Source organism: Microtus pennsylvanicus, chromosome 14 (genome assembly GCF_037038515.1).
Source record: "Microtus pennsylvanicus isolate mMicPen1 chromosome 14, mMicPen1.hap1, whole genome shotgun sequence".
NCBI lineage: Eukaryota > Metazoa > Chordata > Mammalia > Rodentia > Cricetidae > Microtus > Microtus pennsylvanicus.
Window position 1 is genome coordinate 36,969,574 of NC_134592.1, and position 25,618 is coordinate 36,995,191.

Below are 25,618 nucleotides of genomic sequence, written 5' to 3' on the forward strand. Positions count from 1 at the left end.
GCTAATTTTCTTTGAAGATTTGTTTTATGTATATGAGTGTTTTGTCTGCATATATGACATGCACCATGCTCATGCCTGTGTCTGCAGAGGCCAGAAGAAGGTGTTGGATTCTCCTGGAACCAGAGTTACAGATGGTTGTGAGCTGCCATGTAGGTGCTGGGAACCCAAGGTCTTCTGCAAGAACAGTGTGCCCTTAATGGCTGATCCATTCTTCTAGCCCTTTTAGGGTTACATCAATCTTAGCTTTGTACTAAATGAAGTTAAATTATGAAGGTAAAGCCTAATCTTTGTCCTAGAACTGAAACTGGTATTAAAAAAAAATCTTGAGGATGTTAGAACATGATGTTACTTGACTTTGGGGAACTGGGTTCAAAACCTACTTTATTTCCCACAGCTTACAACAATGGTAAGCTCCATGTCACTCTTTCTCATGGTTCATGAGTCCCTGTCATAGTATAATCCTAAATTAAAGCATCATGATTGCTTTCTGTGACATCCTGAACATGTGCCAAAACACTCTTCCACACACTGAGGTATGAACAGGTACTCTAAGAGGGCAGCGTCTTGCTTGAAGACCAAGTGTGTTTTATTAACACTGCTATCATCGGGCATTCTTTGAGGATTTACAGCCTGCAGGACCTTCTCCCAGCGGGTCCTTCTTGGGAGTTACTAGCTTTTAGGAAATGTGAAAATCTTCCTGTATGACTATTTTATTTTCTTCTTGGAAAGGATGGGAAGCAATGTTAAAAACCATTATGAAGTATTTATGTGAAGCAGTTGAGTCTGGACCTAGCCTAGAGAAACATGTTCAGTAACAAGTCAAGGAAGAATCATTCTGCCTGCTTGACAGGAAAAGTGATCCAGTTTCTCCAACAAGTCAGTGGCAGAAATAAAAAACAAAACCAAAACACACCAAGATAACTACCACTACCACCACCACCACCACCACCACCACCACCACCACCACCACCACCACCACCACCACCACCACCACCACCATCACTACCACCCCACCAACCCAAATCTAACAGCAAAAGGTTAGAGATTTAATCACTAAGTGAAAAATATGTGGATTTGATTGGATCCTGAATTATAACACCTATTAAAAAGCATTCTTTCTCTTGACATTTAGGAGACTTTGATACTGATTATGATATTAAGTTATATGAAAATTATTTATTTTTTAGATAAGACAATATTATTGTATTTATATAGGTCAGTCTTCTTGTTCTTCTGATTTAAGAAAATAACATGCTGTTTCGAGTTAGCTTTAAAACAATCTAGCTTCATCTCCCCAAAAAGAGGTTGGGGAATTGATAAAGCAGATATAACTGCATGCTGGTAGTAATGACTTCAGTCATAGGCATGTGTTTGGGCTCATTGTTTTTCTACTTCCCTGTATATTTTAGAAATTTCATGCTAAACTATTTTTAAAAAGAATGAAGGTGTAGGGAAAAAAGAGGGAAGGGTACTAGACATGGTAATTAAAAAGGAATCAAAGTTAGAAAATTGCTTTGCTTTGCTTATACGAAACTCATGGATTCATAAAATAAAATCTTATTTCAAACTGAACTGAACATATGAAAAGAATTCTAGTACTAAAATATTTTCTTTATTAAAATGAGTAACCCATAATAAAAACTGTAAAAACAAAGCCTTTAAAACTTAATTAGTTAAAGCAATCCAAATAACCTAAAATATTATATAAATTATTTTCATACCCTGGCTTCATAAAAACCCTGCCAAAATGGATCTGCGCATGAAGATCAATGTCCAGCACCTGCTTGAGATAGTCCTGCAAACAAGAAAAACAGTTACTTTATTTTCAGACATTTTAATATCCGACTTTTAACACAGTAATGGAAATAAAATTGATTTATGACTGAGAGGAACATCTTTGCTATTTTTATGAAGTTGTTTTGCTTAACTCAACTAATCATTCCTCATTCACTCATTTACTCATCTAATAATTATTTTTGGGGTGCTTTGTGTATGTAGAGTATCAGTTGAGGCTCAAGGGAATATTACTCAAATAAAAGAGATATTTTCCTGCCTCCCTAGAAGGTACATTTAGAGCCAGAGGTGATGCATAATACCTGTAATCCCAGTACTTGGGAGGAAGAGATGGGAGAATCACATGTTCAAGGCCAGCCTGGGCTAGATAGTAACACTGTCTTAAAAACATAAAGAAAATTATAATCTGGTAGAGGAAACAAGATGATAACTAGAATAACCATAGAAATGTTTTTACTTGATGGGTTTTGTCTCTGAGATAAAATTCTATGACCAAGAGAGACCATTAATAAAGAAGTCTTAGGAAGTTGTATTTGGTGTGGCAAGATGTGCTCACGGTCACAACAGTGGTACAAATGTTAGGGTAACTAATTGTTTTCTGATTAGATCTAAGCCATGTCTAAGTGGAGGAAACACATTCCTGGTATGATGAATCTGGCTAACAACCATGGCTGGGGAGCTTATCCGCCCCAGGATGAACCTACTATTATTATTCTGCCAAATGAACGTAGTATTAAACTGTCCTCTAACTTCATATTACTGGTAGGTTAGTGCAACCACCAGGCCTCATTAGAGAGGTTTCTTTGTGCAGTAACAGTGGTTAATGCAGCATCTCACAGCTGGCCAAAGTGCAGAGGAGTGCTCAGCAACAGGTGGACCTTCCTAAGGCTCAGGGACCAGTGCACAAGTGGGGGTAGATTCAAGAGTCCACCGCTAACTGAGAAACTCTAGGCAACTGATGGTTTTTCTGGGGAAGCTGTGCCAGCTCCTGGTAGGCCGACCACATTCTATTGATGGCCTGTACTCATCCGTGCAGGAGTGCGAGGTGTCAGACCAACTCACTCTCTTCCTGTTTTCCTTCCATTCTTTTTCAGGGCGTGTCATCTCCAGACAGGGTTTCTCTGAGTAGCACTGGCTGGCTGTACTAAAACTTGCTCTGTAGACCAGGCTAGTCTCAAGCTCGCAGAGATCCACCTGCTTTTGCCTCCTGAGTGCTAGGATCAAAGGAGTAAACCACCACCCAGCTCCAACTCACTTTCTAGTACTTCAGCATATTCTCGGTGTTTAGGACAAAGCCTTGAGTTTTATTGATAAATGTCACATCAAAGAGTCCTGTATCTTCTAGCACTTTTACAATCCTTTGTCTCCTCAGTCAGTCTTTATACCTACATGGTAAACACTGATCGATTAGACATCTCTTAACCTTACCTAATTTCAAAGTGATATTTTTCTTCAAAGGGATATTTTTCTGGATTTAAGTTCTCTATTGGCAGTACATTTTTTTTGAATTTTGGAAATGCTATGCTATTTGATTGTGTTCTGGGTTCTATCATGTATGTCTAAATAATCTCTGTTAATTTAATTTTCACTTTTGAGGCAAAGCGCTCTGGTGACATTGCTCATTGTTACTGGTTTTCAGTAGTTTTGCCAGGATTACTCAAGTGTGGTTTCTTTCTGGTTATCCTACTTTTGATTAGTAGAGAATCTACTGGCTGGCTTTTCTTTTTCTTCCTTCCTTCCTTTCTTTTTCTTTTCTTTCCTTTTTTTTAAACAAGTTTTGAAAAATCTTTGTTAGGGCTGGAGTATGGTTCAGGCAGTGAACTGGTTGCTATGCAAGCTTGAGGGACTATCTTAGTATTCCCAGCACCACCAGGCTTAGTGGTACATGCTTCTAATTCTAGCTCTGGGGAGGCAGGTAGATCCTTGGAGCTTGCTGGCCAGTCAACCTAGTTAAACTGGGGGGGGGGGGGGAAGCTCCAGGTTCAGTGAAAAACCTTACCTAAAAACAAACAAAAGAGATGGAGTGCAAGCATGTACACACACACACACACACACACACACACACACACACACACCTACCTCTGCCAATATTTCTAAAGTATAGTTTATGCTCACTTTTTCTTCCTAAATTTTATCTATCAATGTTAAGATTCTTTACCATATTTATATCACCCTCTTCCATATTTTTATTGTTTTCCTAAACTCTTTTGTGGACTTCTATTTCTGAAGTTCTCATTATTGTTACTTTTTCTTCACTGTATAACAGCTTTTAAAGATTTAAGTGAGATAATATAAAATATCAGTAACACTTCTAAAGCTCTTTTATAAAATTTTCTTCTCTCAATTTTAAGTCATTTTGCTAGAAAGCTCTGGATCATGATATATTCCTCCAGAAAAGATTTGTTTTCTTTTAGCAACCAGTTGAGGTAAATTCAGATTATTCTCCTTATCCAGGGACTGAAATAATTTTATACTGGGTTTCAGTTCCTTTAAAGGCCTATGTTTTGTTTGTGGCTTTAGAGCACTGCCCTTCTTCAAGGTTTTAAACTAAAGTCTGAGATATTTTCCAGATACTCTCCTCTAGGGAAAATTTTGAATGCTTTTCTTTCTTTCCTTCCTTCCTTTCTTTTTTGAGACAGGGTCTCACCATGTAGCCCTGGCTGTTAAGGAACTTGCTATACAGACCAGGTACATCTGGAACTAAGAGATTCATCTGCCTCTGCTTCCCAAGTGCTGGGTTAAAGGTGTGTACCACCATGCCCAAATAAACCTTGACTTTTAAAGAATTATGAAAAATTTGTTTGCTTCATTAGCTTCTCAGTTACTCTTTTATACTTGGCTTCTTGGTCTTTTGTGCCAACACCTCCTGCTCCAACAATCCTTGGGGATTTGTGATTTTTTTCCTTTTTGAGACAAGGTCCTGTTATCTATTTATGCAGCCCAGACTGGCTTTGAATTCAAGGTCCTGCCTCAGCCTCCCAGTGGTGGAATTACAGGCAGCTGCTACTATACTCGGTTTCAGCAAATGCTTCCAAATGCTTATTAAGTATCAAGAATTCTTTGTGCTGAGGATATAATGGCCAGACATGGCCTTGAAACAAGGAAACTATATTATGTATTTTTACTAGATGAAAACAATTCTTCAAAAGTAGATTAACAAAATAAATGCCATTTGTGGTACATGCTACAAAGGAACAATCAGGCACTGTGTGAGAGAATACTAGGAAGTGGGCTAGAGAATTAGGAAAGGCTGTTATAGAAGGGGTGGTGACTAAGCCCTGCAGAACAAGAGGGATGCAGGCATGCGAAATGTTGAGGAAAGAGAGTGAATTATGTCATTTTGAAAGTAACTTTTCAAGGTTACTAAATAAGTTAAAATCTTTAACTGATAGTTAACTAGTAAATAATTGTTAGATACTTAAGATAATTTTTATGTAAGATGTAATACTAAATTATTGATTGCTAAGTATAGTTTTAAATTAACAAATTTTTAAGAATGTAATTTGCTTATTTTTATATGCTATAGAGAGGTCAGAACTTTAGAAGTGACTTTCATTTGTCTTGTTTTATAAACCATGCCTAAACAAAGCCTTAGTAATTACATTTTAGTTAACTCAATCTTAATGAACTTACATGTGTGTGGATGCCAGAGGTGGACTTAGATATCTCCCTCAATTGCTCTCCATCTTTTAAGAGAATTCTTGAAAAAGAGTGAGGAAGGGGTGGGTGCACACATGTGCATGTGTGTGTGTGATCATGCTAAGGGCAGGTCAGAGGCCAACTCAAGGGAATTGGTTCTTTTCTTCCACCATGTATGTTCTGGGACTCAAACTAGGGTCATTAGTCTTAGAAGCAAGCATTCTTACATGGTGAGCCACATTACTGGCCCCTTTCCACCTTGTCATTATTATTATTATTTTAAATTTTTTTTCGAGACAAGGTTTCTTTATGTAGCCCTGGCTGTCCTGGAACTCGATCTGTAGACCAGAATGGCTTGGACTCACAGAGATCTATCTGCTTTTGCCTCCTGACTGCTGGGATTAAAGGTGTGCACCACCACTGCCTGGCTTCCACCTTAGTTTTTAAGTGGGATTTATCACTGACCCTGGAACTCACGGATGTGGGATTCCTATCCTCCTGCCTTTGCTCTACAGCTCTGGAATTACAGTGTATGCCGCTGCACTTTCCCTTGTGCTCTGGAGATCTGAGTTGAGGTCCTCATGCCTGTGTTACAAGAACCTTATTGATTGAGCCCCTCCCCCACCCACTGCATCTTTGATGTTAAGTAATATTTTTCTGTTTGGATTTATACTTATTTTGTTTCTGGTTAAAGAAACACAACAAAGGACAAATTCCCCTTACTTGGGAGTGAGCAAAACACGTCCCAAACATGTTATTTATAAGTATATTAAAAAGATCTATCTATCTATCTATCTATCTATCTATCTATCTATCTATCTATCTATCTATCTATCTATCTATCTATCTAGTGTGTGAATGTCTTGCTTGCATATATATTTGTGTTCCTGGTGCCTGTGGAGGCCAGAAGAGGGCATGAAGGTCTCTGGAATTATAGTTATAGACTTTTGTCCATCACCATGAGGCGCTGTGAACAAACCTGGACCGTCTGAAGAGTAGTCATTTCTCTAATACACACAGAGAATCCTCTACAGCCCCTGTACTCATTTTTCAAGTATTTTTTGTTGTTGGCTTGAAAAATAACTTATTGGTAACTTTTTAGCCTTCTAAAATTCAGTCTTAAATTTAAGAGAAAGAAAATTTTAGAATACATTTATATTTAAAATTATCTCCAAAGTTCCTAGGGGGCCTCTAGAAAACCACAGGTTGGTTCTTGAATCATATGAGAAGAGGTAGTAAAAACAGTTGGGCTTGTTTGAAGGGCTGTTCTTTTAAGAGTTTCATAGAAGGAGCTGCCTGTTTGAGAAGAGATGCTCAGGTAGCCCTAGGTTAGATTCCTAAAATTGGCATTAACACAAATATATCAACAACTGTGATGTTTACACCAATTTGATTGGACTGATAAATGCCTAGGAGCTTAGTTAAAAATTTGGGCAGTATCTATGAGGTTATTTCCACAAAGGATTGGCTAAGTGAGAAGAACTGTGATTTGAAGTTGAATATCATCTGAGAGAATAAAAGGAAAAGGAGCAGGCTCAGTGGTGCAGACACTTCTCTGCTTCCTGGCACCCTGCTGTCAGCTGCTCTGTTCCATCAGGACTTTTTTGACAGGAAGAACTGAAACCTCTAAAACAACAGCTGTAATAAAGCCCCTCCCCTACACTGTTTGTATCAAGCTTTTATGAAAGAGGTAAAAAGTGACTAACACAGTTTGCTTTACAGGAGCTCTCTACAGATTTGATAGATAAAATCTTTGTAATTTTATCACCAGAGGAAACATTCACCAACACTTCTCAGGCTTGTCTCAAAGTCACAGTTTTCCTGCTTTAGTCTCAAAAAGTTAGGATTAGAAGTATATGCCACACCTGGTTGATCAAACTTTTATGAAATTGTTTCCCCCAAAGAGATTTCACACAGTCCTGACAACTTGCCAGACCACCCTGCAGAAGAGACTAGAATTAAATCAATAATGAGTCAGTGATGGGCAGGGCCACACCTTGATGATGAACTCTTAGTTACGCTTACTTGAACTTCAAGTCAAGGTCTTGAAGACAGACTTTGGGTTGGGAGGTTACTGGACCTGATTAGTCTCAGTGTGGTCATACTGTGTAAATCTCCTTTTTCTGCTTTTCACCAGTGCTTGTCTCTTTAACTAGCTTACTGAAGACAGGTGACTGAACCTTGATTGTTAGGGCTGCCAGGGCCCAGGCTCCAGATCCTAGCAATTCCAGTACCAGCTCCAGCTCAAGGAGATAAGGACAATGATCAGGTAAACTTTGGGATACCCTTATCTGAAAAGGATGAATTAAAAGTCTAGTGTAAGGATCTTGACAGGGAGATAGTAAACAAAATCAGTGTGCTTAATTTTATTAGCTTTGTTTTCTTCTAAATAAAATCCTAAAAAGCTGACATCTTTGTTAGCACTAATAGATTAGATTCAGAAGTGTTCATACTTATGCCAAGACTGTGTGTGTTATAAGTTTTTGCCTCTCTAGAGGTACTAGAAAAGGCAAACCTTAGGTCCGCCTAGTGGCATTATCCCACAATTAGCTCCTTAGTAACTAAAAAAAATTCTTAGTGTAAAAAAATCCCTGGAAATACATTATGCATCAAACAATCCTGACTTTAGGCTGTGCTCTTTTGATACTAAGAACAACTTGATAATGAAAACATGCTGCAAATCATTTCTTAAAGCACCCCCACAGTACAGACTCCAAACCCAGCCTTTGGATTTTACAATATGTCTGCTTTATCTGGTACTAAAAGCTTCTGGGAGACTTTGAAGACAGACTTACAAAGCTATTTATGTGCAGCAAGTACAACTATATGCACTATTATCACCTTCCTTCTAGATATAATCTGAAATCACAGTCTTAGGTTGAGATTCTTTTTCTTCTTTGGTCTTTGGAAACTGAAATTCTGTTCCCAAAGAGTTTAAAACCAAAGTTTGTGAATGGAAATGCAGTATTTTCTGTTCAGGTTACTGAATTTGTTCTCAGAGACAACAGAATTCATAGACCAGAGGCAGATTTAGGCCACCTCATAGCTGAAGGGGGCAGGGTTCAAGATCTTATATGTAACTATATATATCATCTATAGTCTAGCTCCTAGAAAATATGAATTTTACAACCAGGCATTTTAGCACATGTCTATCTCACTCTAGAGTTGGAAGTAGAAGGACCAAAAATCCAAGGCTATCCTTACTTATGTAGCAAGTACAAGGCTAGCCTGGTTACATGAAACCTTGCCCCAGAAAAATGAGGAAAATATGAATTTTGATAAAACTATGTTATTACTACAATTTTTAAATTTAAGTTATTACTATGATATATAAGAAAATTTAGTAAGGGATAGACTGGCAAAACATTTCTAAAATACTTCTGAGACAAAATAGATTTGATTATTATAGTAACGAATATTTTACTTTAATAACATTATTCAATGGGTCCAATAATTGTACGCCAACATTTCATTCAGACATACAAGCTTAGTGATACTACAATGCTTAATCTGACACTTATATAGGACTAAGATATACTATGTGCAAAATACTTAGTCATCTAAAATCATACATACTTATATATTTTTTCATTGCAATTATCTTTTGAAATTTTTTATTGAGCTCTACACTTTTCTTTTATGATAATTTGCATAAATAAGGGCAAAAGGAATCCTCATTCTTTGTTCTTCTTGTCAGGAGGGGAAGCTTAAGAATTTGGTAAAGTTTAGAAAATATGGTGGGCAACACCACCACCACCAAAAAACAGTAGGAATTAATTAACAATCACTGGTCATTACTATCTCTCAATATCAATGGACTCAATTCACTAATAAAAAGACCCAGGCTAACAGAACGGATAAGAAAACAGGATTCACCCTTCTGCTGCATACAAGAAACACACCTCAATATCAAAGACAGATATTAACTCAAGAGTAAAGAGTTGGAAAAAAGATTTTCCAATCAAATGAACCAAAGCAACAGGCTGGTGTAGCTATGCTAATATCTAACAAAATAGATTTGAAACCAAAATTAATCAAAAGAGATGGAGAATGACATTTCATGTACATCAAAGGAAAAATACACTAAGATGATGTCTCGATTCTGAACATCTATGTCCCAAATACAAGGGAACCCATGTCAAATCACACAGTGAGCCCCATACATTAATAGTGGGAGACTTCAACACCCCATTCATACCAATGGACAAGTAGGTCATCCAGACAGCAACTAAACAGAGAAATAATGGAATTAACATATTATGACTCAAATGGAGCTAACAGATATCTATAGAATTTTTCACCCAAACATCAAAGAATATACTGTCTTCTCAGCACATCATGGGACCTTCTCTAAAACTGACCACATACTTGGTCACAAGGCAAATCTTCACACACACACACACACACACACACACACACACACACACACACACACACACACACACCTGGAATAATCTCTATATGTTATCAGATTTCCATGGATTAAAGTTGGGGTTCAACAATAACACAAACTACAGAAAGCTTACAAACTCATGGAAACTGAACAACTCTTAACTGAACCACCACTGAGTCAAGGAAGAAATAAGGAAATTAATGACTTCCTAGAATTCAATGAAAATGCATGCACCACATACCCAAACATATGGGACATACTGAAAGTGGTGTTAAGAGGAAAGTTCAAAGCACTAAGTGCCTTCATGAAGAATTAGGAGAAATCGCACACTAGCAACTTAACAGCACACCTGAAAGCTATAGAATAAAAGCAAACTCACCCAGAAGAAGCAGACGACAAGAAATAATCAAACTGAGGACTGAAATCAACAAAATAGAAACAAAAAAGCACAATATAAAGAATCAATGAAACAGTTCATTCTTTGAGAAAAATCAACAAGATAGACAAACCCTTATTCAAAATAACTAAAAGGCAGTGACAGAATATTCAAATTGACAAAATCTGAAACAAAAAGGGGAACATAACAACAGACACTGAGGAAATCCAGAAAATCATCAGGTCATACTTCAAAAACCTGTATTTCACAAAATTGAAAAATCTAAAAAAATGGACAAATTTCTTGATAAATACCACATACCAAAATTAAACCAAGATCATATAAACAATTTAAAAAGATCTATAACTCCTAAGGAAATAAAAGCAGTCAGTAAAATTCTCCCAACCAAGAAAAGCCCAGAATCAGATGGTTTCAGTGCAGAATTACACCAGACTTTCAAAGAAGAGCTAATACCAGTACTCCTCAAATTAGTCCATACAACAGAAATAGAAGGAATACTGCCAAATTCTTTTTACGAAGCTACAGTTACCCTGATAACCAAACCACACAAATACTCAACCAAACCACGCAAATAGTCAACAAAGGAAGAAAATTACGGACCAATTTCCTTCATGAGCATGGATGCAAAAATACTCAATAAAATACTGGCAAACTAAATCTAAGAACACATCAAAAAGATCATCCACAGTGATCAAGTGGACTTACCCAGAGATGCAGTGATGATGGTTCAACATACAAAAACCTGTCAATGTAATCTACAATATAAACAAACTAAAAGAAAAAATCCACATGATCATCTCATTAGATGCTGAAAAAAGCCTTTGATAAAACCCAACACTCCTTCATGATAAAAGTCTTGGAGAGATCAATGATACAAGGAACATATCTAAATGTAATATAATTATATTATAAAAAGCAATATACACCAAGCTGACAGCCAACAAAAAATTAAACAGGGAGAAACTCAAGCAATTCCACTAAAATCAGGAAAAAGACAAGACTGTTCACTCTTTCCATATCTATTCAATTTAGTACTCGAAGTTCTAGCTAGATATTAAGGAGATTAAGGGTATACAAATTAGAAAGGAAAAAGTCAAGCTTTCACTATCTGCAGATGATTTGATAGTATACACAAGGGTCCCAAAAATTCTACCAGGGAACTTCTACAGCTGATAAACACTTTTAGCAAAGTGGCTTGATATAAGATTAACTAAAAAAAAAAATCAGTAGCTGTCTTATATACAAATGATAAAAGGGCTGAGAAAGAAACCAGGGAAACAACTCTCTTATGATAAAAACAATATAAAATATCTTGGGGTAACTCTAACCAAGCAAGTAAAAGACCTGTATGACAAGAACTTAAGTCTTTAAAGAAAGAAATTGAAGAATATATCAGAATATGGAAAGATCTTCTATGCTCATGGATCAGTAGGATTAACATAGTAAAAATCTTACCAAAAGCAATCTACAGATTCAGTATGATCCCCATCAAAATTCTAACAGAATTCTTTAAAGATCTTGAAAGAACAATAATCAACTACATATGGAAGAACAAAAAATACAGGATAGCTAAACCACTCCTGTACAATTAAAGAACTGCTGGAGGCATCACTATCCTTGATTTCAAGATCAACTACAGAGTATTAAGAACATTATGGTATTGGCATAAAAACAGACACATTGATCAATGGAATTGAATCGAAGACTCAGACATAAACCCACACACCCATGGACACTTGGTTTTTAACAAAGAAGCTAAAACTATAAAATGAAGAAAGCATCTTCAACAAATGGTGCTGGCATAACTGAATGTCGACATGCAGAAGAACGCAAATGGATCCATATCTATCTTCCTACAGAAAACTCAGGTCCAAGTATATTAAAGACTTCAATATAAATCCAGTTACACTGAGGCTGATAGACGAGAAAGTGGGAAGCAGCCTTGAACGCATGGGCATAGGAGACAACTTCCTGAATAGAACACCAGTAGCACAGACACCGAGATGACAATTAATAAATGGGACCTCATGAAAATGAAAAGCTCCTGTAAGGCAAAAGCACTGTCAATGGACAAAATGGCAGAATGGGAAAAGATCTTCATCAACCCCACATCTGATAGAGGGATGATCTCTAAAATATATAAAGAACTCAAGAAATTAGACATCAAAAAAACAAGTAATCCAATTTAAAAAAAATGAATGCTGCCGGGCGGTGGTGGCGCATGCCTTTAATCTGAGCACTTGGGAGGCAGAGGCAGGAGGATCTCTGTGAGTTCGAGGCCAGCCTAGTCTACAAGAGCTAGTTCCAGGACAGGAGCTAAAAGCTATGGAGAAACCCTGTCTCGAAAAATCAAAAAAAAAAAAAAAAGGATGCTGACCTAAATAGAGAATTGTCAACAGAAGAATCTCAAATGGCCGAGAAACACTGAAAGAAATATTCCATTGGGGCTGGAGAGATGGCTCAGTGGTTAAAAGCATTGCCTGCTCTTCCAAAGGTCCTGAGTTCAATTCCCAGCAACTACATGGTGGCTCACAACCATCTGTAATGAGGTCTAGTGCCCTCTTCCGGCCTGCAGGCATACAGACAACATTGCATACATACATACATACATACATAAATAAATAAATATATTTTTTTAAAAAGAATGTTCCATTAATCTTAGCCATAAGGGAAATGCAAATCAAAATGACTCTGAGTTTATCTTACACCTGTCAGATTGCTAAGATCAAAAACACAAGTGAGAGCTCATGTTGGAGAGGATGTGGAACAAGGGGAGCATGCGTCCATTGCTGGTGGCAGAGTAAACTTGTACAGCCACCTTGGAAATCAATATGGTGGTTTCTCAGAAAATTGGGAATTGATCTATCTCAAGACCCAGAAATAACACTCTTGGGCATAGACCCAAAAGATGCTCAATCATACCACAAGGACATTTGCTGAGCTATGTTCACAGCAGCATTATTCATAATAGCCAGAACCTGGAAACAACCTAGATGTCCCTCAACTGAAGAATGAATAAAGAAAATGTGGTATAGTTACATAATGGAATATTACTCAGCTGTTTAAAATAATGACATCAGGAAATTTGAAAGCAAATGGATAGAACTAAAAAAAATTATCCTGAGATAACCCAGTCACTGAATGACGAAAATAGAATGTACTCACTTATAAGTGGGATATTAACTGTAAAGAATAACCATGCTATAATTCACAGACCCTTGTTACCCTAGGTAACAAGGAGGCTCAATAGAGGTGATCTCCTAGTTGGACTGGGGGCGGGTGGGCATGGGAATTTTGCGGGGTGGGCGGAGGGGGAGAGTGTTGAGAAAGATGACTGGAAAGGGGGGCTTTAATGAGTCGAGTAGAAGTCTGAGGCAAGGGAAACTTCCAACAGTCTACAAGAATGACTCCAGCTAAGACCCCTGGCAGCCATAGATGCATAGCCTGATGTGGCCATCCCTTGTGATTGGATTGGTAACTACCCAGGTTTACACCAGAGAGCCTTCATCCTGATGAAGGTGGTGGAGGTGGGTCCAGAGACCCAGAGCCCACTTGAGCTCCAGGAGACCTGTTGAGAGGAAGGAGGAATTGTAGGAGGCAGGGTGGGGGGGTCAGAGACACCATAGGAAAAAACCACAGAAATGACTAGCCTGGTTCATGGGAACATACAGAGTCTGAACCACCAGAAGAGGTGCCAAAGCTACAGAGAAACCCTGTCTTGAAAAATATAAGCAAAAACAAAAACAGAGTCTGAACCAACAACCAGGGAGCCTGCATAGGGTTGATCTAGGCCCTCTGTATAAATGTGACAGTTGTGTAGCTTGTACTACTGTAGTGGCATTTCAATTGTATTTTAGTAAATACAGCTTGCCTGAAGATCAGAGAGTAAAAGAGCCCCAATGGTCAGCCTTACAAACCAGGCAGTGGTAACACACACTTTTAATCCCAGTATCCACAGTAGGTTCTAGAAACCAGGCAATGCATGCCTTTAATCCCAGCCCTAGAGAAGATTAAAATGGTAGGAGACAGCTCTCAAACACACTCTCATTCTGAGATTTCTGGAGACAGGATCACCATTTTTGGACTGAGGTCAACATAAGAGCCAGTGATTGGATATTTTGCTTTTCTGATCTTCAGATTGAACCTCAATTTCTCTGAGTTTTTATTAATCATGTTTCAGCCTTTTTCTGGGACTCATGGCAATGGGAGCAGGGCTGTCTCTAATGTATTGGATGGCTCTTAGGAACCTATTCCTCATGCTGGATTACCTTGTCCAGCCTGAATACAGGGGGAGGTTCTTGATCTTATGGCAACTTGGTATGTCATCCTTTGCTGATGCCCGTGGGAGGCCTGCTCCTTTCTGAGAAATACAGAGGAGGAGTGGACTGGGTGGGGGTGTGGGCAGAGGGAGGTGAGGGTAGGGAGTGGGAGGAGAGGCTGTGGTTGGGATATAAAATAAATAATAAATAAACAAAAATATAAGAAAATATGGTGGGTGAGATGGTTTCATCTGGGAGGTCATGTTCAAATTTTAGAATTGTAGATCTTTATCTTGGGCATAAATGTAAAACATATAGGAAGTCCTAATGCTGTAAAAGTAAGTGAAAAACAAATGTCTACAAGGAAAGAGCAAAACACATTCTACAATTTGTGGGATTTTCCTCTAGGCTTCTCCTCATTTAGGCACCCTGACTGAGTTTTTATTTTTTATTTTAGTTTTTTAATAAAGAAAGATCAGCACTTTCTAAAACCTTCATGTTTTCAGCTTTGTGGGGCTCTCATGAATAATAGATGTGTATCTGTTCTAGTTAGTATTAACTGTCAACTTGACACAGCCTAGAATCATCTGAAAAATGAGGCTCAGCCGGGTGGTGGTGTTGGTGTACACCTTTAATCCCAGCACTCGGGAGGCAGAGGCAGGCAGATCTCTGTGAGTTCAAGGCCAGCCTGGTCTACAAGATCTAGTTCCAGGACAGGAACCAAAAGCTACAGAGAAGTCCTGTCTTGAAAATCAAAAAAAAAAAAAAAAAAAAAAAAAGAGGCTCAATTGTCTTTATCAGGTTGATCTGTGGGCATTTCTGTGAGGAACTGTCTTCATTATTAGTTGATTTTGGGGGCCCACCCACAAGGTGGCATTATTTTCTGGATAGGTGGCCTGTAAGTAAGCCTGCAAGCTCATGGTTTCTGCTTTAAGCTTCTACTTGAGTTCCTGTCCCCACTTCCCTGAATGATGGACCTGGAAGGGTAAGTTACTAAATCCTTTCTCTGTGTTGCTTAGGGTCAGAGTGTTCTATCAGAGAAGCACAGCTCAGCAGTGGTCTATAGTAAAAACACTAAAGTGACTAGATCTCACGAGTCTTACCTTTTCCCCCATCGATACACCTCCTGAGGTGATGATGACATCAGCACGGCTGATACCCTCATTCAAGGCATTGAGTAAGTCATCTGGGCTGGAAAAATAAAGACAACTATGTTAACATAAAAAGGGACTGTGTAGTGCTAACTGAAAACTAAACACTACAAATCCTCTGAGTTTGCATTATTGTGAGTATAATAATGTGTTCTGTGTGAACTGGAATCCAATGGGTCTCTACAATGAAGAGTGTAAGTAGTGATGTGGAAAGGACTTTGTGTAAAATGCTGAAGTACTGGCTCCTGGCACTTTCACAGGGCTTTCTGTCCAAACAATGCAGTATATGAGGAGACAATGTGGGCTGTAGGATGTCTTAAGAATTTGTCTGCCTAAAATGTCCTGTGTACTGAAACTCACATGTCCCTGGAATTCCTGGGCATGCAAGTTTAGTTAGTCACCCTAGGTGTTGTCAGGATCACATAACACTCTTTAGAGAAAGTCAGGTGTGGTGGTTCATGCCTGTTATCCCAGTATTCATGAAGCACCAGCAGGCAGATGACTCTAAGTTTGAGGCCAGCTTGGGACGCACAGAAGATTCTTTCTCAAAAAACAAACCCAAACAACAAGTGAACAAAGAATTTTTAAGTGACTTGGAGCCTTGAAAACTGGGCTGGATTCTGACAGACAGAAGGGGACTGGCCAGAGCCTGGATGAATAATTAAACCTGTGGGATCTTGAGATCAGTATGGTCCACGGCTTGGCTAGAGAAATGATGAGGTGGGGTAAGATAATTTTAGAGGTTCCCTCAAGCTTAAAAATACAGAGTCTAACAAATAGGAAGTAAAAGGGGAATTCCAAGGACTATGAAGAGTCAAAAGGTTTTTATTCAGAAAAGAAAGGCTAGAAAAAAAGATGTAAGGTTATATGAATAATAGGACAGTATGAAAACTGGGGATTGAGGCTAGGCACATTCCTGTTTGGCAGAGAAGGACAGGACCCTCGTGGTATATATGTCTGTATCCAAGGTCTAGGGTGCAGGGGTACTTTATATCCTGCTCACACTCTCGTTTTCTGAGAACTTCTTACTTGTGGAAGATAGCAGTGTTTGTTTACCTTCTGTCTGTCTGTCATGGAGATCTAATACAGACATCTGAAAAGAGGGTAAACCTGGCTTCTGATTTTTCTAGCGCTGGCCCTTAGTCCTTCTAGAGCCTCAACTATTCTTTCTCTTGAGTTCCACGAGCTAACTCTATAACCTCCCATAAATTCTTCCTTTGCTTAAGATCACTGGAGTAAACATTTGTTGACTATAAAGTTATCTTTTACTGTGACTGAATGTATTTCCCAAATCTCTAATGTCTGTAAAACTAGATATCCTGTTACCTTAATGAACTACTTGATAAGGGAGGGGAAAAGAATGTTAGTGACGCCAGATGAATTGAGACTGCCTGAGCTTAAATTCTGGTGCTGCTACTTGCTAAATGTTAAACCTTAGAAGAGTTAGTTCCTAAACCCCTTTGGCTTCAGTTTTCTATCTGTAAAGTGGCGATAATGAAGCTGTTCAGATATTGAATGCTACAATGTATAAAACACTAAGAAAGGTCAGATGTTATTTATCTAAAATTCTGGCAAAGAACAATTTTAGGATGCCAGGGATTTCTTTCTCTTTCTTTCTTTCTTTCTTTCTTTCTTTCTTTCTTTCTTTCTTTCTTTCTTTCTTTCTTTCTTTCTTTCTTTCTAAGATTTAATTATTTATTATGTACAGAGTTAGCCTCCATGTATGCCTGCAAGCCAGAAGAGGGCACCAGATCTCATTACGGATGGTTGTGAGCCACCATGTGGTTGCTGGGAATTGAACTTAGGACCTTTGGAAGAGCAGGCAATGCTCTTAACCACTGAGCAATCTCTCCAGCCCCCTGCCAGGGATTTCTTATTTTAAATTTTGGAGACAATCTTAAATTGGGATTTAAATACATTCATGTAGTTTACGGGAAAGGTGACAATGGCAAGGCAGGTCATTTTCCTTGAATCATAGAACAACTTGGGGGTTGTTCTGGATCTCAGAAGCAAACCTCCTAAGCAGAAGGGATGAAAATAAAAACTTGCAAAGTGCTTTGTGGGATGCTCTTTCAAGCAATATAGGGAACATTTACAACTCTTCAGTTAGATGTACAATAGTACTCATGTTCACTGAAGGCAGAATCCATGGTCAAAACTAATCCAAAATTCCAAAAAAAAAATCTGTAAAATAGATTTTAAAGTTAATAGTTAGGTGAACATGGAAGAGGGATTGCATTGAACTAAGTATTTTAAACAGATCTCATTAGTCCTTTTCAGTTTGATTTTGATTTTATGTAAAAGGACAGCAAGTTATTCTGTTAAGTGGTGGAAATAACAGCACCATAAAGAATGTAGTTCAGGTGAACATCAACAAAACACAATTTTGTCTTGATACAAGGAAACATTAATTTTGCCAATCTTAAGTCCCCCGCCCCCATTTATTTTTTGAGACAGGGTTTCTCTGTGTAGTCTTGGGTTTCCTGGAACTCCCTTGATAGACCAGACTGGCCTCAAACTCACAGAGATCCACCTGCCTCTGCCTCCTGAGTGCTGTGGTCACATTGTCTTGTCACAGCATTAGAAACCATAACTAAGATAGTGAAATTGCAAAACATAATCTGACCTGATATTTAAGATAAAATTCCCTATGTATAATCAACTGATACTTGAGAAATAAAATTAGTGATAATAATGCTCATGTTTCAAAATAAACCAATATATTTTTACCCCTATGAGTTAATTTCAAAATACAGGTAGGCAGGATAGGAGGGGGTACTGAGATTGACAGACATAGTGAGATATTCAAGGTCATGTTTTCATTTTTAAGTGATTATTTTAAATGACCATAAATTCCTATCACATATCTTCAGATGAAAGCTGTCATTATTTATCTAAATATATAAATCTCATTTGAATATGACAGATATTGAAGGGTCTAGTGTAATGGTTTATGCCTGTAATCCCAGCACTTGTGGGGCTGAAGCAAAACTGTTTCAAGTTCTAGGGTACTCTGAGCTAGAGTGAGGTCCTGTCTGATCTTCTATCCTATTCTCCAAATACTGATGAAGGGAAAAATTATACTCAAATCATGTGAAATATTTTCCCACTATTGGCACTATAGGCACTGTTTTATTAAGCAGTTTAATTGTCCAATTTCCCTTTTCTCAAACAGACACATTTTTTGTTTTTTTCTTTCTAAGACAGTGTTTCTCTGTGTAGCCCTTGCTTTGTGCACCAAGCTGGCCTCAGAAATCCACCTGCCTCTGCCTTCCAAGTGCTGGGATTAAAGGTGTGTACCACTAGTGCCTGGCCTCAGATACATATTTTAAAATCTCCTTCATGAACAACTAGTTTCAGTAAAATTTGTATGATTATTGCTTATCCTTTAAGAATAATTCTAAATATTCATTTATATTTGCTCACTTTCTACCCATTTTCTCTTAAATTACTGAGTACCTATTCACTGTTCTTTTAGAGTACCATTGTTACATGACAACTTCCTTGAAAACAAACACAAACACAAAAACCAACCAAACAAAAAACATTCCAAAAGAGTTACTTTACATTCATAAGATTGTATGTACCAGATGACAGAAAGTAGAGCCATTAACTGAAGGCCTTTTACCTTGAAGTCTAGAATATAGTTTTAGATAAAAACTCATTACTTAGATGAACCTACAAAAATAACACTTTGTGTATGTGTGTGGGTGAGGGTGCTCCTCATTCTCTCTAACATGAGGACAATGACCTCAAGTCACACCCATTCACACTGGTTCTAAGCACTTGAGCTAGCTGGAATCCAGTTCAGGTGTAAAATGTAGCACTTTAAAACTTACCCAGGCATCTATTTCAAATATCAAGACTTCCCTATCTCAAAATACTGGGGACCACCATTCTTTACAGCTAGATAGTGAGGAGACACAGAAGTTGTTCAGTGCAGAAGACTGGTACAGATTGCTGTTGGTGCTCTGCCAATTCAAGTGTTCAGGTTTCAGAGCCTGTGTCCCCTGTGTCCTCTTTCCTACATCACTTTCATGTCTATCAGTTCCAAATTGCGCTAGAAATTTCCTGAGTCCTGAGTACAAAGAGGACCCTTAGAAGAACAAAAGAAAACACAGAATAGTGATACCAAATACAATAAGTCACAAATAGGTAGCAGATGGGTAAATGCAACATTGAGAAGAGTTCCCAGGGAAATAAAATTGCTGGGAGACTAGACAGTGTTAACAACAATAATGGTGACAATTTACAAAACACTAATTGTTATTCAATTACAACAATAAAAAGGTGTTTTAAAACAATAAACATGGCAGGGAAGTGTAGTTTAGTAGTAGAGTACTTGCCTATTATGTCCAAGGCCCAGCACTGTAAAAAAGCAAACAAAACTCCCATGCTAAACTGACAAAACCCAATGAAATAATCAAGATTGATGGCATATGCCTATAATCCCACAACTAGGGAGGCTAAGATTGGACCATTGAGAGACCTAGACTACTCCGAGTTACAGAGTGAATTTCAAGCCAGCATTTGTAACACACTGAACTCTTTCCACAAGAACAACTGCACAGACAAACACATAGAACCTATTATTTTTAAAAGTTAAAATTTAGAGATGAAGATAAGAATACTCTTTGTTAAAGACTCAGTTTGTGGCCTAGAAGATTAAGTGGTATAAATAGCTCTAGACATTCTATAAATGTGTACAAAGAAAGAAGCCATGGAAGAAATAACAAGAAACTTAGAGAACAGAACAAGATGCTGACACAAAGACAAAAGGGATCTTATTATAAGGAAAATGAACAGAGAGTGGAAAAAGAGAAACATTTAATTTACTCTGAAAATAATGGGCATAGAAATTTAAAAGGCTTACCAAGTCTATTTAGAACTGATGAAAAAACATAGACCTAAGCAAGTTCTAGTAAAAATTTGGTAATTTCAAGGATAATTTTAAAATCTCACAAATATTCAGACAGAAAGAAATAATTACTAAGAAAGGAAAAATACTTTGGCCTTAGACCTGTTTGCTATAAAACCCTAAAATAGAAAACAATAAATAAGCATTATTATATCTCTGAGAAAAAGGTATGCAATGCTAGATCTTACACTAAGCCAGCTGTCATTGACTAGTTGGGATGAAAAGAAATAAAAATACAAATATTAGCTAATAAACCATAAGTAATATTCTGGAAACGTTACAGTAAATAAAGTAGAAGAGAGGCTTCGTGTCTAAAAATACATAGCTAAACTGAAATGGATGATGACTGATAAATTTGAGAACTATATTTTATTGTTAAATATTAAGTTACAGAAATTTACTGTAAGAAAATTTGGTAAATTATGAAATTTAATGCATTTAATGAAACAGCTCTCAGCATTACCTAAAGATTAAGAGAGTAAAAGTATCCTAAGGTTCTCATCTGACTGGCATATGTGTGCATGCAGTAAATGAGAATGTTTGCAGGAGGCATTCAGTGTCCCCTTTTTCTATGACAGTAAGAATGCATTTGTCTTTGAGGATCACTATATGGAAGGAAAACAACAAAGGGTACTAACTTCCAAAATAGTAAAGGATAAAAGAGCAAATGGTAACTGGAGCCAAGCAACAACAGAGCCAGAAAAAGACAATAAAATTATATAAATAGTAACAAAAGTTAAGATGGAAGCAAAAAAAAAATCCTGGTAATCATTTATGCAAACTCTACTAAAGCAAACAGAATAATAACATTTCAAGCATATGCAAGATAGTACTTTCAGTTTGAACCTCAAACTCTATTTTATTGTTAATTATAAGGAAAATACTTCTAGAGATCAAAGACTGAAAATAACGGCAGACAGAATTTCACAAGGCAAACATAAATAAGCAAAACTGCAGGCAGGGCAATGCTAACATCAGTTAAAACAAGAAAGGAGCATTAGAGGTCACAAGCTGCGGTGAGAGCTGGATGGAGAAGGATGACAGCATATAGAACTAACTGCCCTGTCACAAGTTCTTTTTCATCCAGACTCAGTGGCTGCCCTGCCAAATCTGGGTGCATGGTAGGCATTCAGTAAATGTGTCAGATTAATCTTGGTTTTAAATCAGTCTCTGGGAATAAACAATTATAATGATATTACAGCAAATAATAATGTCCGAGAATGAAAGAGAACACCCATTTAATATTTTTATGATGATAAATGACTCTTTGAGAGGAAAATAAGTAATGTGAACTAGGACTGGGCATTCAAATATCTAGAAGGCCATTATATAGAAAATGGAAGTGGCTTATTTTAGAAGAAACAGAGATTCAGCTCAGTGTCATGGAAATACATGCACACTGTAATAATATCTAAAAGGAAAATGTACTGCCTCATCAGAAAGATTATTTTTACTAAAATAATCAAAACCAAAACATGATGACTAGCTGGAAGATATTTTCCTTAACTTTTCCTTAACATTCTCCATTGAGTGAAAGTTACTGGACTGGGTAACATTAGAGGTTCCTTTTAGTTCTAAGATATTCTGAGTCAGCTGAGCATGGTTGGCACACACCTTTAATCTAGCACTTGGGAGGCAGAGACAGGTAATCTCTGAGTTTGAGGCTAGCCTGGTCTACAGAGTGAGTTCCAGGACAGCCAAGGCTTCACAAAGAAAGCCTGTCTCAAAACACACACACACACACCCAACCCCAAAACAAACAAGAGAGGAGAGAGAGAGAGAGAGAGAGAGAGAGAGAGAGAGAGAGAGAGAGAGAGAGATATTCTGAGTCTATGAGAATATTGAAAATTGTATAAACAACAACTATTTACTATTTTCTCATATAATATGTGTTGGAATGCCTATGTAGGCATGCATATTTGCAAGTGTGTGGGAATATGCATGAGCATGAATGCATGCTGAGTATGGAGACCTTAAATTGACACAGGGTGCCTCCATCACTCTCATTCTTTATATGGAGAAGCTCTCTCAATTAAACCCAGAGCTCAATGATTGCCTATTCTATATTTTGCCTTGCAGATAGTCTGATGGGATCACAAGTGTCACCATGCCTGTTCAACTTGTACCTGGTTTCTGGAGCTAAGACTTCAAGTTTTCATGCTTGTTTGGCAAGCACTTTACCCCTTAAGCCATCATCTTTATGAACATCAGGATCATTCACATATTTGACTTAAATGGTAGTGGGGGGATCTTTTCTTTTATGTACAGTTACAGTTATGACATTCACCTTCAACTTTGGAGATGGTGACCAACATCAGTATCACTTTCTTTTAGTTCTAAATCCTTTATTAAAGAATCACAAAAATCAGGCTTTCCTTTCCTTAGTTCTATCTAAAAAAACATGCGATTTATGGTCCTAAATATTATATAGTATTTTTTCTTTCTCAGACTACATTATTTGCTATAATATCAATATAATTGTTTAAATCTAAAGCTATTATGGAGAGATTGATTTAAAAGGAAAGGTTAAAAAAAGGTGTAAGTGAACTGTATCTCAAAATACACCTACCAGTGAATTAATGTGACTTTAAGAAGACTATATGGATTAGTAAGTTTTTGTGAAGGAAGAATATACTGTCTAGAGAATATGCCAAGCTTTTGTTCTGCTAACCAACAAATCTGATTTCAGAGGATGCATGCTTCATTAAAATGCCTTTGCTTCAAATTTGCTCAAAGTTGTCTTTGTTATAAATGATTATAGCCCTGAGTAGCAGCAAATTATTTTTGCTTTACTATGAAGTCTGCTGCAAAATTCAAGACCAAGACAGAGCTGTTGTCCAAGTTCAGGATTTATAAATTTCAAAATGCTTATAATGGAAAAGGGGGTGCCCCTGAGGAAGGGGAAGGGAAATAAAAAGAGAAGGTGGGGAGGGTAAAGGTGACTCACAGTATGCTAGGGGAAATGGGAAAAGGGAGAAATAAAATAATAACAAGGACATTTGAAAAAAGTCACAAGGAAGCATACTATTAACTACCTTAGAAGACAAAACAAAACAACAAAATCCGTGCCAGATGGTGGTGGGGTATGCCTTTAATCTCAGCATTCGGGAGGCAGAGGAAGGTGAATCTTTGTGTGTTTGGAGCCAGCATGGTCTGCAGAGTAAGTTCCAGGACAGCCAGAGAAACCCTTTCTTGAAAAACCAAAACAAACAAGAGAAACCCCCCCAAAACATTACCCCCACTATAATATACATAATTCTGTATATAAATATACATATATAGCTTTAATGAAAATATTTGTATATAGCTTTAGTGAGCTTTTTTCATCTGGTTTGATGGTGCTTCCTCCAAGATCCAAAGACCACCTAATAAAACACTAATTTCATGCATGAGAAGCCCTCTTTTGAGTTGTTGGTCAAGGCTATCCAAAAAACTCCCCAAATATACAGCCTATTGATGTTGCCTGTGGTTGCCCCCAAAGGTAGAAGGTATAGTCCCTATTGTTTAAGATACCATGCATTTCAGAAACAGGATCCAGTGATAACTGAGCAGGAACTGAACTGAATGCCCACTCCCAGAACTAACTTTCATAGTACCTAAGCAACCATGTAATGTTCCAAAGGAGGGAGGTAACCAATAGACCTACCTAGCTATGGCACCTATGAACCACATCAATGACCAGCATGTCTTGATAACCCAAAGAGGGCAATAGTGACACACATACCTTGACTGTAACCAACAGCTCTCTCTATTTGGACTTAAGACCTATTCAACAAGAGGGAAATCATGAGTGATAATAGAAACTTAGCTTATTACTCAGTGCTAGTGAATTCACAGTTATTGGAGAATAATCTACAATCACTTGTTACCAAGTCATTATAATCTCCAACAACAATTTATAAATATTTGTTCTTATACCCACAGATAAGTATAATCTTCACCCCTCATTAAGGAAACTTTTCTTTGCAGCTGATGGAGACCATTACAGAAAAACAAATCAAAATGCAGAGTTGTAGAGTTCAGTACCAAAGCATACACAACACTCCTACATCTATGGCTCAGGGAACATTGTAGAAGAGGTGGCAGAAAGATTCCAAGAGCCAGAACATCAGAGATTTTGCTCTGAGATTGTGTCTCCTACTATCAGAAGCTACACTCATCAAGTCTCACCAAATGTGAGATGAACAAGGATGATACCAAGGAACATGCCAAAGTGAAGTTCACAAGTCCTCAATTTTAAACAAAGAACTACAGGCAACTGAATAAAGATGGGAGTGGAAGAGGTGGTCTTCCCCAGGAAGAGTACAATTGGTTAAAGGTGCATGCCTTTAATCTCAGCACTTTAAAGATAGGTAGGTGAATCTCTGTGAGTTTGAGGCTAGCCTGGTCTACACACACAGCTTAGTCTATCCTGATAATGTCTGCAAAATGGTCCAGTTTTATAAGAACATAATTTGCTAATAACCCAATAGCCAGCCCAGCCACAACTACATAGTAAGACTCTGTCAAAAATTAAGACAGTAAATAAGTAGTGATATTATTGACTGAATTAAAATATAGTGATTAAAATGAAAATATATTAAGAAATGAAATACATGAGTGAGACATAATAATCAGAACTGGGTTGAGGGTCATTAGGAAAGTTTGTGAGATTCGGGAAGTGTCAGGTCCAAAAGCACCAGAAAATGGCTAACTGTGGTGCCTATTGGCATACCAAAATGCATGCTGGCCTGCAGGCTCTCTCAGCTTCTCAAATATCTGTTACAGAGTCCATGCTGGCATCCTGGCTCTTCTCACCCCACCCCAACTGTTAACATCTCCAGTTCATGGGCTTTCCTTCCCCAGCTTCTCATTCCCACATAAGCCTATTTAGGCCACATACTCTTTGCTCTCTCTGTCGTCTTCTCCAACCCCCTCTCCTCTCATAGCTTAATCCTGTTTAGTCTACTGCTGTCTCTTCCTGATCTGGCCTCTTTCGGATGTCTCTGTATTCTTACTCATATCTATAATAAAAATCTTCCCATCAATAATATCTTAGAATGGTCAAAATTTCTAGCTATAGTCCTA

General features: G+C 37.7%; 1 protein-coding gene across 18 annotated transcripts in view; it reads right to left on the bottom strand.

Annotated features, from left to right (window-relative positions):
* Window positions 1–25,618, bottom strand: part of Gphn (gephyrin) — a 342,975-nt gene that overhangs the window by 12,846 nt on the left and 304,511 nt on the right. For all 18 annotated transcript variants that reach the window (XM_075948519.1, XM_075948523.1, XM_075948515.1 and 15 more), the window contains 2 exons: window positions 15,586–15,673; window positions 1,722–1,795 (listed from right to left, as the gene is read on the bottom strand). In XM_075948519.1, coding sequence (XP_075804634.1) covers window positions 1,722–1,795; window positions 15,586–15,673 — 162 coding nt within the window. The remainder of the gene's footprint in view (window positions 1–1,721; window positions 1,796–15,585; window positions 15,674–25,618) is intronic.